This window comes from Sinocyclocheilus rhinocerous, unplaced genomic scaffold (genome assembly GCF_001515625.1).
Source record: "Sinocyclocheilus rhinocerous isolate Xijiao unplaced genomic scaffold, SAMN03320098_v1.1 scaffold1164, whole genome shotgun sequence".
NCBI classification, from domain to species: Eukaryota; Metazoa; Chordata; class Actinopteri; order Cypriniformes; family Cyprinidae; genus Sinocyclocheilus; species Sinocyclocheilus rhinocerous.
The window spans coordinates 27,954-44,443 of NW_015643253.1; the positions used below are offsets into that span (position 1 = coordinate 27,954).

The 16,490-nt window shown below is 37.3% G+C and overlaps 1 protein-coding gene across 2 annotated transcripts; it reads right to left on the reverse strand.

The window, feature by feature from the left end:
• Positions 1-784: 784 nt before the first annotated feature.
• Positions 785-12,299, reverse strand: prmt8b (protein arginine methyltransferase 8b). 2 transcript variants are annotated; one of them, XM_016574647.1, is made up of 10 exons: positions 11,712-12,299; positions 10,298-10,525; positions 9,512-9,667; positions 6,940-7,003; positions 5,628-5,770; positions 4,822-4,909; positions 4,064-4,179; positions 2,156-2,306; positions 1,954-2,075; positions 785-888 (listed from the first exon to the last, which is right to left on the reverse strand). In XM_016574647.1, the coding sequence occupies exons 1-10, from the start codon at positions 11,778-11,780 to the stop codon at positions 805-807; spliced, it is 1,221 nt and encodes a 406-aa protein (XP_016430133.1). In that variant the 5' UTR covers positions 11,781-12,299; the 3' UTR covers positions 785-804. The 2 variants fall into 2 exon arrangements, with proteins under 2 accessions (XP_016430133.1, XP_016430132.1); XM_016574646.1 differs by having other exon boundaries at positions 10,298-10,528.
• Between the last annotated feature and the right edge of the window lie 4,191 nt (positions 12,300-16,490).

Consider the following 16,490-nt stretch of genomic DNA (forward strand, 5'->3'; position numbering starts at 1 on the left):
ATCTTCAGATATATTATTGAGGCTGGATTCAGTGTCGAACATGTCATGCCTCGTTTGTTGTCTTCATCTGAACTGCTCTGCTCGTCTTGTTTTACACAAAGGAGCAAACATCGGTGGCTCCAACAGACAATGACCTGACAATTGAACGAGAACACGAAACCAAAAATATTCTTAAGTTAAAACTGTCACATTATGTTACTCTAAAATAACAAAGTTTGTACATTTGATGAGAATGATTTAAAATAGTGTAGCTGCTCTTAGAGGTTCTTTAGAAAAATCTTGAGTGAATCCTGAATAAATTAAAATAAAGCAAAGGCAGAAAACACGCCAGTGGTCACTATATTAAACAACTCAACACTAACCCAATAAATATAACACAATAAAAGCACTTAAATATAAGCAAAACATCAAATATGAAGTGAAAAAATGCCATTCATGCTCTTTTCATGTATGCATCCAAACTGAAGCCTTGTTCGATGAGGCACTATTGTACGATTTCACATTGGCATTGCCGTTCGGTAACATCTTATAAGGTTAAATAAACACAAACTTTGACATTCTCAGACTCATTAACAGTTACATTCAAAGTGATGTTTTCACAGTCTATCCTCTATGTGCATTTTAGAAGGTGACACGTGATGACACTATTGCTTTTACTGCTGGACTCGCACTGATGACATCACCGAGGGGTCCTGCAGTTCAGCAGCCTCTCTGATCCAGACAGAGGTAGAGGAGAGGCACATTCCGTCTCTCCGCCGAATCTCCCTGGGAAACGGTGGCCTGACTCAGGATGCCGCTCCAGTTTTACCGCATCTTGTAGTCGTGGGAGATGGCTGCGTCGCAGAGCTGTCCTTTGAAATCCAGCTCAAAGGTGAAGTCCAAGTCACGCTGGAAGAAATCAAATTTGGCTACTTCAGTACTTTTTTGCCATTTTGTTTCTTGTTTTTTTCTAAACCAGTGGTTTTCAACCAGAGGGCCGGGACCCACTAGAGAACCTCAGCACACATCCAAGGGGGCCACAGGATGGCTTAAAACGCTAAATATAGGCTAAAACTGCTAAAATGAAGATCTATTTCTCAGAAATTAATACAATCTTGGAAGTCATGGAAAATTTTGAAATATATATAATTTTTTCTAGTTATGTTAAAGGAGGAACTGCTATTTGCTTAAAATGATTGAAAATAAGTTAAAAGGATTTTAAAACAAGCTAAAAATAAGCTATAATGGCTAAATGAAGATGCATTTCATATTTTAATTTGTTATACTGTATGAGAAAATTAAAAAGAGGGATTTCTAGACATGAAAAAGACGTCAATGAATACAATCTTAAAAAAAAAAAAAGTAATGGGAAAATTTGTAATAAATATCAACTTTTTCCAGTTACGTCAAGTTCTAAAATATTTTATTGGGAAGATATTGCTATTTGCAAGATGGCCTAAAATGGTTTAAAATAAGCAGCTAAAATGAACATGTGTTTCTTTTTTTAATTCCTTTTTTTTAAAAAGTGATTTCTAGACCTGAAAAAGTCATGGAAATTAGTCAAATCATAAAAGGTTATGGTACATTTAGTAATAAATATATATATATTTTCTAGTTATTTAAATTTCTAAGTAGAAATTGCTATTTGTGAATAATAAGTTTAAAAACTGTAATTTTAAAACCTGTAATCACAAACTAGAAAAGTCTTGTAAATTCTTTGGTAATGAAAAGTGTAAACCCTGAAGAACATTCACTTCAGTAAATTCTATAATTTAATTATTTTAATACATTGTCAAGTTTCTGTAAATTAAAAAAGCTTAAAAATAAACGGCTTTGTCATTACAGCAGAAGTACCAGAAATATCTTCGAGGACCTTCAAATATTGTCTTTGACAATGGGAGGCCTTGGGTCAAATAGGTTGAGAACCACGGTTTTAAAGATTAGATTTCTCTCCAGCTCCATTCACAGCCTCACCTCGTTATTCTCGTTGGGCTTCATGGTGATGCTGCCCAGGATTTCCTCTCCTCTCCGCACCGTTAAGTAATCCTCCAGATAAAACACCGTCTGCTTCCAGTGAGTGCTGGGAGCGTCGGGGGCTTGAAGGGAATGTACGACTCGGTTAGTACCAGATTTATTTGTAAGTGATAATAAGGTACAGAATAAGTGACGGTTGAACCTGTAGAAAAGCCCGTCTTCTTGTGACACTTGGTGAACTCAATGTTGAAGTACGTGACGAGAGCATGAACATAGTCATTCCTCTGGATCTGCAGGCAGAAGGCCGAGGTGAATGTCAGATCCTCCGGCTTCACCGTGTAGATATCCACCTCCTGAAAGCGATACGTCACGTTTCACACTTTTTGGCATAGAGATTGTTTATGTAGAGATTATGATTGACCCGCATACTTGCACTAACTCCTTTGATGATAGGCTATGAGATACTCAAGCTGTGATCTACTGTAAGCTTGAAGTGTAATGTGGTTTATGTCATATAGCCTTAACCCACACATCACAACAGATCCGGTTTCAAAGACTATTGTTCGGATGTGGCCATATTGGTGCCTGTATAAGTAGAGGAGTTGGCACAAGCATCAGCCTTGGTGAACAAAGATCCTATTACTCTTTGTGTGAACAACAGATCAGTAGCAGCATTGACCCTTTCATTTGTTCAATTCAACTTTTCATTTAGTACACCTCACAAAGAGGCCGAAATCATTCTCCTCTTCAAAGAGTTTGATCCAGAGCCTCGTTGAAAGCATAGCCTTCTCTTCTGTTCTTCTTTCTATCTCTTTCGTTCTTTCTTTCTTTCTTGTTCATTTGCTGGTGGCTATCCAGCTTTCTCTCTGTCCCCTACATTGTCTCTTTTTCTTTTGACATATTTTACATTCAGTGTCTTCAGTGTCACAGATCATAAACTTGCTCATGCAAAATAAGGATATTATTGCTCATAGTTTGCTCTTTTAGAGCTCAGGATTCTCAAATAAGACAAACTTAAATTTATAAATTTTATTTTAGATGTTTCTCTGAGACAAAATGAGACAATTATTGAAATACAGTAAGATTACAGAGTTACGGATATAGAAATATAGATAGCTTATTTCAGGTACTTTGAGAATTAATACTAAGATCTGATTATATTTAAACTTTGCTTTCTAGATAAGATTGAGCACAATTTGAGACATTGAGATGTGAGATTACTGTGGTCTTTTTTTAACAGAATTAGGCTAAAATTTAAGCAGTGTCTTGTGATGTGGCATGCAATAAATTAAACCTATTTTAAACATTTAAAAAAATTATTAAAACAACTAATTTACTTTTAAAATTATTTAAACGATTTTAAATATTTGTCATTTAAATTATATATTATATTATATTATATTATATTATAAATTTAATCTCATTCCTGTTTAGGAGAAATCATTGAGATATTAAAGAAATCTCGTTTGTGATTTTTCTTTCCTACTGTATAGGACAAAGCACTTTATTACAACAAAATGTAAGGCTTCAAATTACCTATATGATGGTATTATTAGCATTATATTCAGAGGCGGACAAAGTACTCAACTCCATTACTTGAGTGAAAGTACAGATACTGCTCGTCAAATATTACTACATTACAAGTAAAAGTTGTAAAGACAGATTTTTACTTAAGTAAAAGTACAGAAGTACTTGCTTTTAAAAGTACTTAAGTACCAAAAGTAAATTTCCTTTTTTATGTCAATGCACATATTTTTTATTGTTGTACGTAATACTTGCACCCAGAAAAAATAATACTCAAGTAAAGTACAGATACTCAAAAAGTGTACTTAAGTACAATACTCAAGTAAATGTACTTAGTTACTGTCCGCCTCTGATTATATCCCATGAAGAGTAATTTCTGTTAGCTAATTTAAATGAATGATTTGTGTTTGTGCATGTGTTGAGTTGAGTTGAACACACGTTACCACGCTGTCATCAGGCACTCTTTACTGTGAATTATTCTGTTTTGTAACGCCCTACATGTGTTCCAAAGTAGCCTATCAGTCAGTACTATGATTCAGTTCAGATCTTGCTCCCGTATACACACATATAGAGCACATACTGGTACCTTAATGAGGCAGGAGTTGGTCACGACTTGTTTAGGATCTACTATGTCCACCAGGGGCTCCATCATAGCAACGTTCTGAATGCACGTCATGTCAAAACCATAGACATTCTCCCACCCTGCAAGCATAGAGAAAATATATTTTTAAGACATTTTAAACTCATATGTGCCTGAAAAAGCAGAAAATCTTTCTGGCTGTGTCTGGTCGTCTTCATTTGGCCCTAAAATAGACTCCTGCCTCCTCTGTGTCTGGCAGCATTTGATTACATCCCCTCACATGAGCGTTAGGCCGAGGCGAATCTCACACTTCCATCCAAAACAAGAAGGAGGGAGTGAAAGGGATTGAGAAAAAGCAAACCTCTTGCTGCGGGGGAGTAATGGATCCCAACAGGATTTTTTTCTAGTGTTTTTCAATTCTTTTTAAAGCTAAATAAAAGTAAGGTACCTAAATGAGCCACTGATCAAGCTACATTGCAGAACAAGAAACAGATTCAGTATTAAATGCTAATTTACAGTTTTTTACGATTGCTTACACACTAAAATTAAACTTTTCCAACAATTAGCAAAACCTTACACTCAAGGAGCAAAACACAAGGCTAGATTTGCACAACTGTAAGCACATTGTCAGCTTCACACTATTTGCAAAACATTACGCACAGTGATTTGCAAAACACTAAACACACTTGTATACATCAGACACAGAAGTATATCATGATGTCACTTCCTTGCAATTCCAAAGCACTGTGAGTGTTTGTACTCACAGTGGATTTTGAAGTCTTTGTATTGCCGGTCCTCAATGGCAACCACATACAAAGTCGCTCTGTCTGGAAACATGAAACCACCAGGTTTCTGAAAAACGACAGGAAAGAGAATCTACAGATCACCACTGAAAAAGATTAATGGATAGTTGATGTATGTCCAACATATTTTTGTATTTTTAAATTACAATTTAGAAATACAAAATACAATTATTATTATTATTATTATTAGAAGTAGTAGTAGTATGAATGATAGGTCATAAAACACAATAATATAATATAATATAATATGATATAATATAATATAATATAATATAATATAAATTTATCTAAATTAGATCTATTATTAATCTATTATTAATATTAAATCTTTAAATGATTTTAGAGTAATTATAGCATGTCACATCACAGGACATTGGTGAAACTGCCCTCATATAACATTTTAATCTACAAAAAAAAAACTGGTTCCTGGCATATGCGTGATTATATTCCTATTATTCCAGTGACTTCACATTCTTTCTTTTCCTTCCTGTTCAATGCACCATAAAAATAACCCTAGGATGAAACAATGCCCTGGCACTAACACAATGGTTCCATAAAAATGTTTAACAAGCCTCTTGTCCTCTGGACCAAATTGTCATTCAGTGGTAGACATTCATCAGCAGCCCAATGACTAGCCACTCATTCCCATTATAAATGATAATTTTCAGCATGGACACATGCTTCACATTCTAATTAGTCACATAACCTTGGCCTTGAGACAGCCAACACACACACACACACACACACACACACACACACAAACTAACCAGCCATTTGTCTCTGGCGTAGATGACAGTATTGAGCATAGACTCGTAGAAAAGACAGTAGCCCATCCACTCTGAAATGATGATGTCCACCTGATCCACCGGCAGTTCAGTCTCCTCCACTTTCCCTTTAATGATGGTAATAACTGCAAAATGCACAGAAAATTTATGAACATAAATTAGTTTATTATTATTTGTATTAGTATAAATTATAGTATATTAGTATAAATAATACATGGTCATAAAATAACACATTTTATTAATTATTATAATTGCTATCTAAATTAGATAATAATTTATCATTATTATCTAAAATATAAATGGATGAGCTGATTTTATACTATTTAATTTACAATTAAATATTAAATATGTTTAGATTTTATTCTAAATAAATACATTTATAATAATAAAATGACTCTAGAGTTTTACATTATTATCAGTTCCTAATGAATAAAATCAAGTCTCATCCCACATTTTTTGTTTCACTCATAAATGCGTCACAGAAATCAAATGGGTTACGAACCCAGTATATTTAGGCACAAAAAAGAATGGCAATATAAAGCTACATTGATTAATGGGTTTCTTCATGATTTTCTCTCTCTCTTCTTTCCTTTCTCCCATCCTCACCATTTTACCCATTTTGCAAAAGGCAAGTTGCCAACGTAATTGGCCATGCCTGTGTGTGTGCACTCTAAAAAATGCTGGGTTGTTTCAACACAACTGGGTCAAATATGGACTAACCCAACTTTTGGGTTAAAATTTTTATTAAAAAATTTAACCCAACAGCTGGGTTAGTCCATATTTGACCCAAAGTTGTGTTGAAACAACCCAGCATTTTTTAGAGTGTGTTTGTGTGTGTGTGTGTGTGTGTGTGTGTGTGTGTGTGTGTGTGTGTGTGTGTGTGTGCGCATCCAGCGCCATATACATGGCGAGCCCGCAGCATACTCCACAAACCCATCCTCACCATTTTTCCTATTTTGCAAAAGGCAAGTTGCCAATGTCCAGCTACCATGCTTGTGTGTGTTTGTGTGTGTGTGTGTACAGCAGTGACTCTCTAACGCTGACTCAGGCTTCTCACTCGCCTGCTGCTCTCCAGTGTTAATGAGAGCTGCTGTGGACAACTAAATAACTTCTGCCATCACACCACAAGAGGAGGGTGTCAGCTACAGGAAGTGACTATGCTGCTTCCTGTGTTATGGAACTACTCTTGCCAACAGGAAAATGTATGATTCTTCTATTCCACACATGAACACAGATCAGACCTAAACACTGTGCTTTGTCCTAACAGGAATGAGCTGCGGATTGTAAATCTTACCATTGTCCAGGTGATTTGATTTGATGATTTTCTCTGAATACTCTGATATACTGGAACATTCAATCTATTAAAAAAAGATAATTAGCTTAGTTATAATAGCATAACTATCAAGATGATTACATTATTCTTAAGTGATATGTATGCGAATGAACCATATTAGAGGTCTGCTAGCCGACTCAAGACAGTTTTTCATGCATAACTTGAGATTTTATATAAAGAATTATTATAAATATTTTGTGGAATATACTGTTTGTATCAATCTGCTTGACTTTGTTTGCATGCTCCAGGCTGACTGTCAGTCTATGAATTAGTGGCAATGATGTTTCATTGACTCTTTTTGCAAATTACATTGTTATGCCAGTAGGTAGCGAAAAGTCATTATGAGTGAGTTAATGATTCATTCATTCAACCGATTCATTCATAAACTCTTATTCATTCCGGAATTAAATAAGTGACTACTGTTTTTAAGGGTCAGTCATTGAATCATTTACTCAAGTGATTCATTCAAAACCACTGATTCATTCTGAAACGAAACAAGTGACTACTGTCTTTATGCGTGAGTTATTGAATCTTTCATTCAACCGATTTGTTCAAAACCACTGATTCATTCAGGAACAAAACAAGTGGCTACTGTCTGTATGCTTGAGTCATTGAATCTTACACTCAACCGATTTGCTTAAAATCACCGTTTCATTCAGGAACAAATCAAATAACTGCTGTCTTTATGCATGAGTCAATGAATCATTCACTCAACCGGATCGCTCAAAACCACCAATATATTCAAGGAACATCATTTTGTGTGTGGCTGGGAGATTCTTCTTGCTGATTCTTCTTGGACTGTGTTTGGAATTGTTTTTGTTGGCAGAGTAAAAATAGACAAAACAACTGGCAATATTGTTTCTAAACCAAAATAATGTTGTTGGTCTGAATATCAGCACAGCCATCTACTCCGGTTTCCTGCTGGTATTATGCATATTGCATTTGCATTTTGGTGTAATCAAGCCATTATTTTCTGCTTGAACAGTCTCATTCTTGCTTACCCTAAGCCCAAGTGTGCTTTAACGGAAAATCTATGAAAAAAATAAAGATAAATGTTATTACTATCTGCCAACTAAATACATTTTTACATTTTAAACATCTATGAACCTGTGAACCGTTTCTGCTTATATGTATTTGTGTTCTGGACAGAATCAGAGACCTCTTTTGAATATTGTGGCATAGAAAAGATTAAAAAAAAAACTAAAACTGGACCTAGTGGGTGGATCAGTGGAGTGTTATCTAACTACAGACCAGAAGCACAGTGAGGGTACTGATATTATCAGAACGCTCTCCCACTCTGTCTCTCCTGATAAACATAGATAAAATTTGTGAGCAGTGTTCGAACTATACCGTGGACTTTGGGGGAGCCCACTTGTTTTTTTTTTTATAACGTGCGCTTGTGCGTGAATGAGGGCTTACAATGACTTACAAAGATACATAACAGCTACAAGTGTATGCACTACTTGCTTTATGCAAGCGCTATATAGGATAAATCACTACACAGGATTACCCTATTATACTTTATCGACACGAATTGATAGGTGAAACAAGTTTTTCCCCTTCGGGGTGGTTTGAGTTTGTTTTTGTTTCATTTTTATTATTAAAATAAATAACCATTTCTCCTGCAATTGAGTCCTCGCTTCATCTCCCCGCACGCACCGTGACAACAGTAAACACACTTGTAATGAGTAATTTGAGTCCTCACCCCATATACATGTTTGGCTCCTGCCTTGGCAGCAAACATGGAGAGGATTCCGGTTCCGCTGCCCACATCTAGAACTATCTTATCCTTAAAGATGTGTTTATTGTGGTACATGGAGTTCCTATAGGTCAGTGTCCTCACCTCATCCTTTAGCATTTCCTATTGAGAGGGGAAAAAAACAACTTTAGTTTTAAATTAGATTTTGTAGAACGTATCGTTAATGTTTGTACATTACAACTATACCTTACTGACCCCAAAATATTTGATGAGCCGAGCTCCCCCTAGCTCCCCCGTAGTTCGCACCCTGTTTGTGAGTGTAAAAAAAGAGTCAGATCTGCAGTAATGCCTGCATGTTGCCCTCTAACTCAAAGCTATTGTATATAACAGTTGTCACAGTCTTCAGCGGGTGTGCCCAGGAGGGCCACCAGATGACTGTTCTGTGAGCACATGGCTTGTGTTGTGTTTGTCTGTTGCCATGTACTCTCTCCTGTCTATTGTCTTGCCCCTCCCATCTTGTTACCTCGTTATAGTTTAAGTTGCTCCACCTGTGTCTCCCTCGTTAGCCTCCTCGTTTGGTTCCTATTTATTCTCCTGGTGTCTGTCATCCTGTGCTGATCCGTCATTTCTCATTGTGTGTTTCGTGTCTGCATGTGTGCAGCTTTAGGCCTGCCTGTCTGTTTTTCCCCTTCGGGGTGGTTTGAGTTTGTTTTTGTTTCATTTTTATTATTAAAATAAATAACCATTTCTCCTGCAATTGAGTCCTCGCTTCATCTCCCCGCACGCACCGTGACAACAGTAAACACACTTGTAATGAGTAATTTGAGTCCTCACCCCATATACATGTTTGGCTCCTGCCTTGGCAGCAAACATGGAGAGGATTCCGGTTCCGCTGCCCACATCTAGAACTATCTTATCCTTAAAGATGTGTTTATTGTGGTACATGGAGTTCCTATAGGTCAGTGTCCTCACCTCATCCTTTAGCATTTCCTATTGAGAGGGGAAAAAAAACAACTTTTAGTCAGACTGATGCAATTAGTTTTAAATTTGACCCCAAAATATTTGATCAGTAGAGTATGGCTGTACATATTTTACTGGTGCAGGTTTGAGAATTTGAGTCCATGACTTTTATTCCTCGTTTCCTCACCTTTTCTTTTGGACTGGGCTGTGGAGGACAGTATATAGGACACAAAGCGTAGTGTCTCCAGGATTCTTTTTATAGAGACAGGTCTCCATTTAGCCTGCTGGGATTAACTGATACACATCTTTCCAACCCCCCCTCTCCTTCCACTCTAATTATCTCTCCTTTTCTTTCTCCCTTTCTCCATCTTGTTATCTTACTCTCATCCTTCTTTTTCCTGTTATCAAGAACTGTCAACAGTTTGACCCTCATGCTCTAAATATGCCGGTATCAAAGGTGTTCTCTCAGTTCTTCTTGAATGAGGTTAGAAGGTGGTTTTTTAAGTTCTTACAATCGGCTGCATGTGATAAAAGTTCTATAGCAGAAACAATTTTCTGATATTTTTCTACCTTAAAGCAACAGAGATGAACAATATAAAAACACACTTTCATCTTAGGTTAGACTAGCATACTTCACTATGCTTGATGGACTCCAGTTACCTCATGAATACCAAAGTGGGCATAGGAGTCAAAGTAGTAGTCCCGTGATGTCATCTCTTCCGGGTTGAGTAGCTTGGCCATCTTGCCTCGGCCCGGACAGGCAGAAAGCGCGGAGACGTGCGGCGTGTGTGGAGGATGAGGAACATGATGAACGGACGTCACTGGCTTTGGTAGTGGAGATGGTTGTAAGGACTTGGATGAGGGAGCACTGGAAATATGCTGCTGGCGCTGCTGGTCAAGACAATAGTATAATGATAGGCTCACTGTCATACATCACCACTTACTGGACGCATTTGCCAGACAGTTTTATCTAAAATAACTCTTACTCCGACTTTAATCAGTTTGTGCACTCTTTGGGAATCAAACACATGACCTTGGTGTTGTTGCACTGAGGGATTTTTTTCTTAGATAGATAGATAGATAGATAGATTCAGATTTGTACATAGATTTTTTTATATATGAAATAAATAAATAAACATGCCAAAAAAGCAATTAAAAATAGACAGTGTTCTAAAAAATATGTGTGAAAAACTGTTAATGAAGCAGATGGACAGAAGGCACCGAGGCACCTTTTTCTGCAAATGTTTTTTTTTTTCAAGATAGATAGATAGATAGATAGATAGATAGATGATAGATAGATAGATAGATAGATGGATAGATAGATAGATAGATAGATAGATAGAACAAACGTCAAAAGCAATTGAGAAGAAAAATGTGACAATTTTGTAAAAACTGAAAACAATTAACAAAGCAGATGGAATGGGGGGCACTTTTATGTCTTGTGATTTTTCTTCACCTTGCTATTCAGGGCTTGTGTTATTTAGTGACCTAATAACAAACGTCAACATTAAAATCAGGTATGCAAAGGTGAATATGCTAATTAGCTGGGGAGGGGGGCAAAATACTGCAGCACCAAGGACAGCGCTCAGCCGTCTCGCGATGACCCAATAGACTACATAAAAGATCAATGACTGCTCAATTCAGCAAGCACACGACTAACTTCATCGTCTTATTTTATCGTTTAGGTACAAAATTATAGGATAATTTGTTGCCTTTGAGGTTTCATCTGTCTGACTGCCTAATCTTTACGCAACCTAGACTCGCAACATAAATATTAATATAAACCTCTCTATTTAGCGTTCGGTGTGGTCTGTGTGATCGCTTTCAGGACGTTATTCCGTGAATTGGACGTGTTCTGCTCTGCTCGGATCGCGGTGGTTATTAGTCTGCATAGTCCTACACATCACCAGGCACTGATTTGTATGACCTCCAAACCAGCGCGTCATTTTACGCAATCATGCACTTAAACACATACAAGCGACTAGAATGAATCTCAAGCGATTTAGAAGTAGATATATGAATGTTCGGACGAGCATTGATGTATTATAGATGACTTAAGGAATCTTTGACTTACCTCCGAGCTCTCCGCCTCCGCCATCTTTCTCCGCAGGAGCAGGCACCGCGATGAGTGCCTCAGTCCCATACGAGCCAACGGGATCCGGATTAACTCGATAAGGGCAAGTGTTGGTCACTAAATGTACTAGAAAAGTTTTAAAACGTAATTCAATAAGCAATACTAGGTTTGCGCTTTAAAACGGCCCATTTGTTAATTCGCACAGCTGTTTTTAATAAACAATAAATGCCTAAATAGAAACTAATATTGAAATTCTCATGATGACTTAGTGGATAGTCCCTCAATTCCATGATTCTGACTCCTACTGAAAGCCAATCGTGTAAATGTTCTTCCACAGTTTCTAAGCGCCGCTTGGAGACCAGTTGAGCCCCGACGCGTCAGCATCCACATCACCTGCCGCTGCGCATCGCCGCGCTACACGGAGTCTGACAGATCAGAATGCATCTTTTATTTCAGTTTAACATGTTAATCCATTATTTCTCAGTTCATAACATGTCGTCGGATCCTAGTTGGCCAATTCGTCGCGTTGCGGTCAGTCAAGTGCGTCTGGATCACGCTGAAAGTTGGAGTTGAAAGACTGTGCTGACTGAACTCGAGCGCAGCGAGTGCAGAATGGAGCGATATCAGTAGCTGAATTAGTGCCTCCCACACAAGTATCGCACCTCCACTTTCTCAAAATAAAGGACACAAGGCCGATTACGTTTTAGTCCATTTCAAGGCTGAACCTTTTCGGACAAGCATGTACTTTTTCATTTACAGACGATTTTATTCAAACTGATTGCACTGCATTCAAAGTATAGGCTACATCTTATCCGTTCATTCCCTGGGAATCGAACCCATGACCTCGGAGTTTCTAACGCCATTTACGTCCTGTCTGAACTTTTAGGCTAAATATTTCACAAAAATACGTAGTAGTGAAATAGCAGGTTGATAGTTTAAAAATTTTTAAGAATTTCCTTGGCTGAATTTCCTTTCAACAAAATTTCAACTTAAAAACTTGAATAAAATGTTTATGAAATGTATATTGCATTACTTACAGCAGTTGGGTATCCCAGAGACTCCAGATACAAAACATAACTAAATGCAATTAACTTTTAAGACTTTAGAATGCTAATCTTGAGACTTGATCAACAACATTTTTAACATTTTATTTTCAATGCTCTTATTTGAATCTGCTCCATGAAAAATGCTAAAAAAAAAATAAAAATAAAAAAAGACTGCAGCCCACAAGACCGCCCCCATAAATATATAAAAAAAATTTTACTAAATCTTTTTTTCTTTGCATTTATTTATGGTTAGCACAGAAGAAACTTTACCAGCAGCTGTTGCCTGTGCCAATCTAAGCCCACAGTGGAGCGAGTTCACATGTGTCTGTATACAAAGAGAGGTGTGGGATTCTAGATTTGGAGTCGAACGGCGGCCCCCTCCATGTTTTTACATGCCACCCACTCATCTGCTTGTGTAATCCCTGGAGCTAATGTGGGAGGCAGTCCTGGCCAGAAAAACAAACTCGATCAGTGCTGATTTCAGAACACTCACAGTAATGGAGCTCATGGTGTGATCTACTAGACCGAAATAAAGGTACGGTCTATTGTATCTTGCTGAGAGGACTTCCAACACATGGGCTGCTCATGTATAACACTGAAAATGTGGGCAGCAAACAGCAAAACACTAATTATTTTTTTAATTTCCAGAAACCCGTTTCTGGCATTGAGACTGTTTGCGTCAAGTAAGTATCCTTTAATCGCACATATTTTTTTCTTTCAGTTGTGTTATCTTGCTCTTAAAGGAATAGTTCACCCAAAAATGAAAATTTGTTGAAAATGCACCTCAGGCCGTCCAAGATGTAGATGAGTTTGTTTCTTCATCTGAACAGATTTGGAGAACATCACTTCCTCACCAATGGATCCTCTGCAGTGAATGGGTGCCGTCAGAATGAGAGTCCAATAAACTGATAGAAACACCACAATAATCCACAACTAATGCAAATAATCCACAAACTGCTTGTTTGTACTAAACAAGTCCATCATTAAGACATTTGTCCTCTGCATAATATTGCTTTCTCTAGTGAAAAAGTCATCTCTTATGAATCAGGAGAGAAATATGCACAGATCAAGCATAATTTACAAGCCAAAATGGTCCAAAACAGTTCTAAACAAATATGTTGATGGATTTTGATGTGAGAGGACAACAGGGGATGACTTTTTCACTGGTGGAAGCATTATTATGGATTACTGACTGGTATTTATTTTGGCCAGAAGCGAAGTTAAAATGCCTAAATGATGGAGGTATTTCTTACAAACCTGCAGCTTTTCGCTTCACAAATCATTATTTGATGGACTGGAGTCGTGTGGATTACTTGTAGATTATTGTGATGTGTTTATCAACTGTTTGGACTCTCATTCTGACGGCACCCATTCACTGCATAGGATCCGCTGGTGAGCAAGTGATCTAATGCTAAATTTCTCCAAATCTGTTCTGATGGAGAAATAATCTACATCTTGGATGGCCTGAGGGTGTGTGCATTTTCAGCAAATGTTTATTTTTGGGTGAACTATTCCTTTAAGAAATGACCAAACAGAAACAGTTTGCTTTTTGGTTGAATGTCTTTATCTGTGTGTAGAAGTGGTCTTGAAACAGCAGGATCGTCCTTGGCCTTGCAGTTGGTCTGCTAAATGAAAGCCTTTTCTGAGACTTCATGGAGGAAGTGTGTGTGTGTACATTTATGGCCTGTGAGTCAGTAGGTTTCTTTTGTCCTTTTCTTGGTCCTTTTCACTATCCCGAAGGCCGTTTTCATGTGTCCATTCACACATATACACACAAACCACGAAGGTGCCATTTAATAGCTTAGAACTGAGGACGACATGAGGACACAACAATGAAATAACAGGGGAGCGGCAGACAAAACCAGACAGAACCAGGCGGGAATCACAATGAGACAAATTCAAAAGGATAAACATCAGTTCAATAGGCTGAGCTCCTTTTCAAAGTTCTCTGTCATCTGCTGCATTGTTAATGTCATCCTTTCTTGCCATCTTCCCGATGTTTGTATGTTTGTTGTCCCTCATGTCACCGCTTGTACCTGGATTTCCAGCTGATTTGACTCAGATTTGATTCCCAGAATGAAAACTTTGCAGTCTATTGTCGATCAACAGACGTTTTATCTGGAAAAAACAGATAGAAGATGCAGAACTCTAATCTCAAATTCAATGCGCTTTTGTTTGTGTTCATTTCCATTAGGAGCCCTAACAGAGCCAGAATACAGATTAGCAATGACATTTCGCACTTTAAGTGGTTTCTTCGCTCTCTCAGTAGACTCTTTCCATGAATTCAGACATGATGGATAACATTTTCCTCTCTAATGCTGTTTCAGATGGAAAACTGTGTCACAGACAGGTGACTGCGGCTTATATCCGCTGCCTATGGCTGCCTATGTTCTCCTAATGGGGTTTTGACTTTATTAGGTTACCGGGATTGAGGTTTGAAAGAGAAAGGCACACAGAGGAACTTCTGTGCACAAAAGGGCAGAGAGAACAACTGAGGCTGGTGTTTGAGATCAAATGGAGAGTCAACAGAAAGTCAAGCTGCGTGCATTGAGAAACTGTCAGGATTATTTCCATAATGTGAAAGATTCTGTGAATGTGAATTATTGAAGTCCATTGGGAATCATAATTTACTTTGTCCCTGCTTTGTCCTTGCTTTCATTTTGGGGACATTGACAGATGTAGGTACTTTAAATAATTAAAAGTACCTTTATGACAAATCTGTACTTTCTCAAAACTAGCATAATGAAAATAATGTTATAAACATAAAAAAATAACACATATGCAACATTAAAAAAATATGTAAATGATTACTAAAATAAGAAACATGTTTGCAACAAATGTGTTTGTTTGCATAGGGAATGCCCATTTCCCCATGAATTATAATATGATTTTGACTCATATAATATGACATGGTTAAAATATAATATGAATAAAATATAATAATAAATATAAGATATAAAATATAATATACATTTTCTCCATTTTATATGGTAATCCCTATTTTAATTAATTACTAATAATTCATACTACAATTTATTTTGCTTGTTCCACAGCTAGCCATATTTTAGCCATGTTCAAATTTTTCAAAATGAAAATTTATCTATATTTATTTATGCTGATTGTAAGCAATTTTAATAAATTCATTTTGAAAATATGAATTTATTATTCAACAAATTCACATTCACATGAATTTTACAAATTCAACCCCAGCAGAGAAAAGAATAGATTTTCTTTTTTCAGAGAATGGGACAAAGCAACTTACTTAAAAGCACTACTAACAGTTATTAGTCCACGAGCAGCCTTTGAAGATGAACAGCTTGCTGTATTTAATCTCATGAAATGAATGAAGGGGCGGGCTGTAGTTGCGTTTCCTCCTCACATCCTGCGCTGACTCTCCGATACCCCCGCCGACTAGACACACGCCTCCGGAGCAACAAGCCTCACTGGGGAAAACGAGCTTTATCTGCTGTTAAGGTAAGTGTAAACACGCTATGTTTTCTCTTTGTGCGATGGAAAGGGACATTGGTGTTTGTCCCAAACGCGACATAAGAGCAGGTGGTTCTAGAAAAAATAAAGTGTGCATCACACCACGCAGTTTTATTTTGCTTACGTTCATGAGCTCGGAAAGTGTCGCAGGATCAACGCAACTGAGAAACCTTGATGCGTTTTGCGGTAAACTATAAGGCCAAAGTCCGGGGGAGGAAAGAAAGATAACCTTCTCCTCCGCCTGTTG

Excerpts from the sequence above, each read along its gene's own strand:
- prmt8b (XM_016574646.1), bottom strand. The coding sequence starts at position 11,780 with ATGGGACTGAGGCACTCATCGCGGTGCCTGCTCCTGCGGAGAAAGATG. Across the intron at positions 10,529-11,711 it reads CGGAGGCGGAGAGCTCGGAG|CAGCGCCAGCAGCATATTTC; the intron begins GTAAGTCAAAGA and ends TGTCTTGACCAG. Across the intron at positions 5,771-6,939 it reads ATCAAATCACCTGGACAATG|TTATTACCATCATTAAAGGG; the intron begins GTAAGATTTACA and ends TGCATTTTGCAG.